At 48.1% G+C, this 8,253-nt stretch overlaps 1 protein-coding gene across 1 annotated transcript; it reads right to left on the bottom strand.

The window, feature by feature from the left end:
- Positions 1-4,688: 4,688 nt before the first annotated feature.
- LOC119338241 lies at positions 4,689-7,081 on the bottom strand. Its single transcript, XM_037610541.1, has 3 exons — positions 6,154-7,081; positions 5,722-6,077; positions 4,689-5,622 (listed from the first exon to the last, which is right to left on the bottom strand). Exons 1-3 carry the CDS (start codon positions 6,956-6,958, stop codon positions 4,978-4,980), a joined length of 1,806 nt encoding a protein of 601 aa, XP_037466438.1. The 5' UTR covers positions 6,959-7,081; the 3' UTR covers positions 4,689-4,977.
- Between the last annotated feature and the right edge of the window lie 1,172 nt (positions 7,082-8,253).

Raw genomic sequence — 8,253 nt, 5'->3', positions numbered from 1 at the left:
GGGGGTAGTTGCATATTTACCACTAGGCACACAACTACTGACTGCAACCGCACATTTTCCAATAGGACTTCAACTCGGTAGTGGTTCGTCGGTGAAGGGAGAGAGTTGCATGTCCTCCACTAGACACACAACTGCATATGTCGACACGAACTCCAACTGCATGTCTTCAGCACAACTTCAACTTTGTGTGTGTGGGGTGGGGGGGTGTAAATGAGGTGGGGGTGTTGTATGCCCTTTTTTATTCAGTTTCATGTTAACCCTTGAGATGCAACTTCCCTCGGTGGCGGCCGGTTGCATCTCTTACATGCAAGGGGAATGCTAAAAATCAGTCGACTGGGACATTTTTTTTAGATCTAGATAGCAAGAAATGATGTCTGTCCCAAGTACAAGAAGAGGAAAAAATCTGGCAAAAAGCAACAGATCACAGGGAAAATAAAAAGATGAGATAAAGGCCCAGTAGAAGAACAAAGCCAGCCCATAACAGCAAAAACACGCAAACAGTCACATAAACGAAGCAGGCCTGCCTTGTACATATGCTAATGTCATATACATATGCTGATGTCATCAGTCGACCGAGACTTCGCGAAGTCTCAATCAACGGAGACCTAGACAGACCCTACATGCAACTGAGATTTTTAATTTTTTTAACATGAAAGATCTTTTTTACAATACAAATTGTTTTTTGAAGAATGATAGGAAAAACAAAGAGCGAGCAAGATGATATGGAGAGTAGGAATTATATTTTGTGTTCTTTTTTCCATTTTTGATATTTTAGTTCTTTGTCATAAAATATATTTTTATACAACTCAAACACATTTAAAAAAATGATGAGAAAAAATATGCCAGAAGTACACAGAGAAGAGAAGGAACATAGATCTTAAAAAAAGAAGAGAAGGAACACAGATCTAAAAAAAGAGAAGGAAGCACGAGCACGTGACGTGCAATGCGAAAGAAGAAAAATGGGCCGATCTACAGGCCCATGCAACGATCGCGACTGGAGAAACAAGCAGCGAGCCAGCGATACGTAGAACAAAATCTGGCTTAGTTCCTCTTCACTACTATTAAACAATCAAACAAGAATTTTCTTACGTGCACCCCGTAAAACGTACACGGATTCATTATGACCGCATGATTAAGCCCAGTAAACTCAATCTAACGGCTAGCCTTAACCTAATCCATTCTCTGTGTGCACTTAACAATTTACATTGACTGACCGTGCTTCATCATATGAAACTCCACGTCCGATCAATTAGAAAACTATAATCATGATCGCGTTTTCTTAGGAAACTAATCACGATCACATCTTCTTAGAAAACTAATCACGATCACGTTTTATTAGGAAACTAATCATGATCGCATTTTATTAGGAAACTAATCACCATCGCATTTTATTAGGAAACTAATCGGGTATATTCGCACACATTGACACGTCCATCACCTCGACCTCCTGGATCACGATCCTATCTCTCCCAAGAAAAATCACCACAACCGGACTCCACTCAGCGGCGACAAGGAGCCAAGGACCAACAACTCCTTCTCAGGGGACGCTGCCGGAGTGCCGGTAATTCGTGAACTGCCGAGGGTGCCGCACCGGTCGCCCCTTCTCAGGGGATGCCGTTGGAGTGCCGGTAATTTATGTTGCTTGTAAGACAACTGCCCAGCCAACATTTATGGTTTCTTGCGAACTTACACGACGTGCCGATGCTGACTTGTATTTTTCAAAATAAGGTTTCTATGCATTACTAACCAGAGTGTGCTATCTTTATATCTTCGGTGTTTCTTAGCAGATGTCGTTTACATGTGTCATCAACACATTATTTGTTTTTTCTTAATTTGTAACACTTGTACTGCTGGAATTGGTTTATTTTAAGTTGTTGCATTTGGAACTCCTTTCACTTCATAAAGGGGCTGGATGGTCTAAATTGCAAGATGTGATTTTTTTCTCTCACATGAACCATCTATAAATAAATATATTTTTTACTATTCTTCTATGTATAAATACTTTGAGGTCCTTTCGCTGTTCATTCGGTTAATGGTTAGGAACTAATGACCATCAAATTATTTTTATTGTTTGATAGTATTACACATAAGTGGGTGTAAAGGAAAACTATCAAAAATGGTCATGACTTGCATTTTTTTCTTATTTTCTACAACTGATGCTTCTCCATATGTCCCCATTGTGTTCCGGGATATTATTTTGTACTATTGTTTTCCTATGTCTACCCTTGTATTTATTCAGCGCATTGTTCTTTTCGCATTTTGGCATGAAAGCTTGCTGGCTTGGAGGAGGATGAACACAGATGAAAGAGGGGAAACATTGTAGAATTGTGTATGTTGCTTGCCAAGTTTAGCTTTGGATTTTTAGTGCTTTGACACTTCGTGCAGAATGAACTAAACATTTACATGTCAAGAGCATCTTGATGCATATAAAGAGTAAACGGAGGCATGAAATAACGAGTTGTATGGGTTGATTTATACTCTCCAGTTTTATGTATGTTTGTGACTGTGTGTACCAGACATGAACATTCATCGTTTCATGCGTTGTCAAGCTTTCCTATATGCCACGAGACGCAAAGCAACCTTTTATCTACCACATGTTGGCATCTACTTGAAATGCAACCAATAATTATACGTGCATTGCACGTGAACACTTACTAGTCTAGGAAAAGTAACAAAACCTGGCTGAAAACAAATACTGCGCCATAAAAATTGTACGCTGACGTCAGCCGACTGAGACTTCGCGAAGTCTCAGTCGACTGATTCCTAGCCAGACCCTTGGTTGAAATATAGAGCCAAAAAACTCCAGATCGAAAAACGCATCGGCAAACACTGTCCAGATTCTGCAGCATACATACTGGGCTTGCAGCTGAAAGGATAGGTTAGAATAATTGTGGTTTAAAGCCTGCCCTGCCCTAGCCGCCGCCACAACCAGGCGACTAGGGAGGCGGATCTTCTTCCACCGATCTCCACCGGCCAGGACGTTGGTCCCCTCTCCCTTCGGCTGCTGCTCCGGCAGCAGGAGGGAGGGGGACCCCGTTCCTCCGCTCTGTAGTTAGGATTTGGATTTGTAGGTCGTGGTGCGTCGTTGGGGTGGTGGGAGCGATGCCCGGGCGAATAAATCTGCCTCAACTCCACTCCCACACTGGCGGTGCTCATCATGGCGGTGTCTCGGAGTTGATGGCATCGTGTGTTTGCCGATCCTTCAGATCGACGGTGTTAGGGTTTATGGATGGTGTCAGCGAGGCGGCGGCGGCGACTCCATCGGGTGTGTCTCTCCTTCTGCTTTGTCCCTGTTGCTGCGGCGTTGTCTCCAACGTCATGGTGGAGCAGGGAGGTTTTGTCGTCTAGGAGTACGCGCAGACGGTTGTCTACGCAAGTGACAGCTGGAAGATGGTGCATCTTGTGCTGAGTCTGTGGTTGAAGGCTGACAGTTCTGGTTTCCTCCTCCGGCGTCATAGTCGTGTGGGGTTGTCAGTTCTGGAGTTCGATGGCGTGTCCAGGGACATGAGCAAACTACTTTGGAGGTCCGTAAAGCTGTTGATCAGCGATGAAGCCGCGTCGAGCTCGGGTAAAGAGGTGATATGTCTCCTTTTCCTTAGTGGAGAGGGACATACGCTGGGTTTTTGCATAGGATTATCCTATCTTTACAGTGCTGTAATGTCGATGTTTACGTGGCTTGTAACTGAATCTTTATTTTATTAATGAGACACGTATTATCATGCAAAAAAAATAATTGTGGTTTAAACGAATGTGTCTTGCTTTTGTTCATCGAGTCCGCATAATGTGCCTTCTATAATTGTTAAAACCCTAGATGCATTTCTACTAACCTTTAACGGATCCATTTATTGGTCTATCAGACTATTAAGTTCGGTTCACTCACAAGTCATGAGCAAAAATATTTTGATTGTTCAATATTTTTGTGGTCTATATTCCAGCATGCATTTTTTATTATTAGTCCTTTGGATGATCATTGTGTGTGAAACGGTTTCAACGTACTCTCTCCGTAAAGAAATATAAAAGCATTTATATTAATATTTTAGTGATATAAACACTCTTATATTTTCTTACAGAGGAAGTATCAATAGTCGCTAACCTGCCATCATGCCCTATGTTCCAATGACCTATACGTCACTGACTTACTATTCTTATAAATTACCTATTCTTCATGTGTTTCCCTTGTTTAGCACTGACATATATTCTGTAATTCCAGAAAATAAGAGATGTGTTTACTTCATCAGTTTCTCATTGATACTTCATACATTGTTGGGATTCACCGTGTTAGAGATTGCCCGGGATTAGATACAATTATTTCCATTATATCTCTAAAAGGCTTCATGCTTTTTAAAATCTTGTACTCTATACATACTCACGTTCGAGGCTCAATAATACATCCTTCGCAATATGCCAATCCTTCTCTAATCCTTTTACATGGTATATCATGCCATGTAGAACTGCACGCACCAATCATACCCAAAAGCTTAAGCTGGTGAGGGAAAAGATGGGTTATGCATTTATACTTCAACACACGACAACAATGCTGAGAGAATTCTTCAGTGCAGAGTAGGTAAATTTGGGGAAAGTCGCCGAATAGGTAAATTGGGGGAGAGTTGCCCAGGCTATTGGTCTGTCGTTAAGGTTTTTCTTTACGAGTTGCCCAGTAAAGTTGCAGAATAATCACACGAAGCCTCTGAGAAACTTTGTCTAGAACATTGCCAAACAAAACATACCCAGTTCAGATCACAGCCTAGAAAAATCTAGTCATAGATTAGATTGCCTCCCAACATTTCTGACGGATCATAATCCCTAATGATTTACGCGTATATTCATTCTCTGATGCAACATTTCACACGAAAGAAGTTCCATGTGAATTGCGAAACGAAGGTGCGAAATGCAGTCCAGAAACATGCAGATAATTGCAGATGGATCGACCGACGTGTGCATCGGGCGGGCATGGCGATCAGGCGGTCGCCGGCGGCGCTACGGGGGGCCGCGGACCGGCACGAAGAGCAGCGACGGGTCCAGGTACGGGTAGCGATGAAGCGCGGCGCGCCTCATGTCCTCCAGGCCGCGCTCGTACCCCCGCAGCTCCCGCTCCGCCAGCGCGCGCGCGTGCTCCCTGCTCGACCCCCAGAACCACCGCGCGGCCGCCGCCCTCTCGGCCTCCGCCTTGGTCGCGGCGAGCTCGGCCTTCGCCTCGTGCAGCTCCGCCCGCAGCGCGTCCGACTCGGCGGCGTCCCGCTCCCGCGCCTTCACGTTCCTGTCCAGCTCGTCCCGGAGCCCACGCACCGTCGCCGCCGCGATCCCCGCGTCCGCCGTGGTCTCGGCGAGCACGGCCTTCGCCTTGCGCAGCTCCGCCCGCAGTGCGTCCGCCTCCGGGGTGTCGCGCTCCCGCGCCTTCGTTTTCCTGCACAGCTCCTCCCGCGCCCCCGCCGCCTTGGTCGTCTCGTCGAGCTCGGCCTTCGCCTTGCGCAGCTCCGCCCGCAGCGCGTCCGCCTCGGTCTCCCGCGCCTTCAGCTTTCTGTCCAGCTCGCCCCGGAGCGCGTCCGCCTTGCGCTCGCGCGCCCTCAGCTTGTCCTCCAGCTCCAGAGCGTAGCCCAGCGAGAAGGCCACCTCGTTCGCCGTCTGTGCAAGTGCAACCCACCATTGCCATGTCAATCGATCAATCCGGACCAACAAAATCATGCAAGAATAATGCACACCGACACGGAACAAGGAGCTCACCTGGAGCAGTGACACGTAGGTTGAGGCGACGACGTCGGCGGGCTTGGACGCGGCGAGCTCGCGCTCCCGCGACGGCGTCACGGTGCCCTGCAGCAGCCGCCTCGCCGCCTTCCAGTCACCATCTTTGCTTGTCGTGGGCGGTGACTTGCTGGGGGCGGAGAAGCCCGGCGGGCAAGAGGGGTACGACGCCGAGCTCCCGCCGTCCGGGCGGTCCTCCGGCAGCTTCCTCTTCTTCCCAGGAGACGGCGCACAAGGCGGCACCTCGCAGCCAGGCTCGCTCTTCACCTTCACCTTCACCTTCCCTGCCGAGGCGCCCGCGGCCAAGGCTTCCTCCATGGCGACATGCACAGGCGCGGCTGCAAATCACAGATCAGTACAGTCCACAGCAAGCATCCCGAATCGTTCTGAATTCTACAATGCCGGAGGGTTCACCTTGACGAGTTGGCGGCGGCGGAGATGACACCCCGGTGATGTTGGCAGCGGCCATGTTGCGGTGGTGGAGATACGCGAAGAGATCGATCGGGGAACTCCCTCGAGCACGCAGCAGGCTCTCCGCCACGGCCTTCTCCTGCACGGTGAGCGACGGATCGAAGGTGGAGGACCTGGAAGGCTCCCCCCACTCCACCGGGCACGGCCACGGCGCCGACGACTCCAAGAAGAAGAAATCCTCTTTCCACCCCTTGACAAACTTGGCGCGAATCCGGGCGAAGAGGAGCCCGTTGGCGTCCTTGCCGCGGAGGGTGTAGAAGCCGTGCGGCGGGAACGGGCAGAGCGCGAAGAAGTGCCGGAACACGGCGAGCGACGGCTCCACGCCGGCGGAGCGGGAGAGGGCGACGAAGCCCGCCATGGCGCGCCAGCCGTTGGGCGATAGCTGGCCGGGGGCGAGCCCGAAGTGGTTGAGCACCGCGGCGAAGAAGGGGTGGAGGGGCAGGCGCATCCCGGCGTCCAGCGAGTCGAGGTACACGCAGACGGACCCGGGCGGCGGCGTGGAGCACGAGGAGCGGTCGCCGGCGAGGACCGGGGCGAAGCCGTCGGGGATGGAGTACCTCTTGCAGATGGCCTTCAGGGCTCCTGGCTTGCGCAGCCGCGAGGTGACCCGCTCGGTCGAGACGTCGTCGTGGTCGTCGTCGCCTCCGTCGGCGTCGGCGGCGCTGGTGCGGGCAGCTCGGTCGCGGGTGGGTTCGTCGAGGAGGTCGTCCGGCGACCAGGATTCCGAGGTCCCGGAGGAGGATGCCATGGCGGCTGGGGTTTGTGCTGCGGCGGCGGCGGCTCCCGCTGGTAGGAGGGTGGGTGGCTGGAGATCAAGACGGCAAGAAAGAAAGTGGAGGCTTCATTTTTCGTCGTCGTGCGCAAAAGCAAAGGGTTTTTAGGGCAAGCCGTGTGCCTTCCGATTCCCCCTAGTTTATAGACTTCTTTCATTCTTTGTCACTGATTCTTGAATTTGCTAAGCAAGACAAAACTTGGAAAAAAAAGGAAATATATTTACATGAATGGAAGAACTTCAATTTTCCGCTTACTTTTCTTAAAGCAAGGCAAACTTGCATATTCTTTGTGATATGCCACCCTGGTTTTCTTTAATAGAGCTGGCTTCAGATCAGATCATTGGAAAAAGAGTCAATTACACCGATGCTTCTTAAGCTTAATGGAAATGGTCGAAATGGGCACTTGATTGACAAAACTTGTAGCATATATCGGGCTGATGCAACAACTTGGGTTCGAAACAGCGAGTCCGAGTTAATCCGCGTGCCCAGCTAGCCACCTCATCATGATCCTGCTTGTTAAGGATACACAAGTTTATATCTTTCATCGCCACCTAGAAGTCAGGCTCGCTCCTTCACCGTGAAAGTTGAGAGAATCTTCTAGGTACATGCAAAATTTCAAAGTGTTTGGATATTTGAGGAGCTCGTGGCAAAAAAAATATTAAAAAATCGGTCTACAGTACACGTTTTGAAAGATACTTTGACAGACCAAAAAAATTATTTTTTTCATGAGCTCCTCAAATGTCCAAATATCTTGAAATTTGGCACACACCTAAAAGATTCTCTACAATTTCATGTGTAAACATTTTTTTATTTGCTTATTTTTTTAATTTACCTTTCATCGATGGGTTCAGCTAAGCCTCGGTGCAGAAACGCTGCACCCTATTGTTTGCGCAGGAGAAAACTATATAATACTCCCTCTGTAACAAAATATAAGAGCGCTTTTGACCGTACAATAGTGTCAAAAGCGTTCTTATATTATGGGACGGAGGGAGTAGTTCCCGGCAAAAAATAAACTATGTAATAGACCATCTAATTTGCACATTTTCTTTTAAAGAAAAAAATCTCATGCACCCTACATATACATGTACAAAATTCAAATACATTCTCCTTCGTAAACAAAAAAGTTTTTTCCACGTAAACTACTCACTTCTTCAGTTCTCCCTAAAACTATTCTTGGGCTTCCTTGCCCTTTTCAAACTATTATGTATTGCATGATAATATTTTTAGAATAATAAAATCATGCATAGATGTAATATGTTAGTACTCCCCC

The sequence above is a fragment of the Triticum dicoccoides genome, chromosome 7B (genome assembly GCF_002162155.2).
Source record: "Triticum dicoccoides isolate Atlit2015 ecotype Zavitan chromosome 7B, WEW_v2.0, whole genome shotgun sequence".
Lineage (NCBI taxonomy): Eukaryota > Viridiplantae > Streptophyta > Magnoliopsida > Poales > Poaceae > Triticum > Triticum dicoccoides.
The sequence above is the reverse complement of the archived record's forward strand: the minus strand, read 5'-3'. Positions and strand labels throughout refer to the sequence as shown.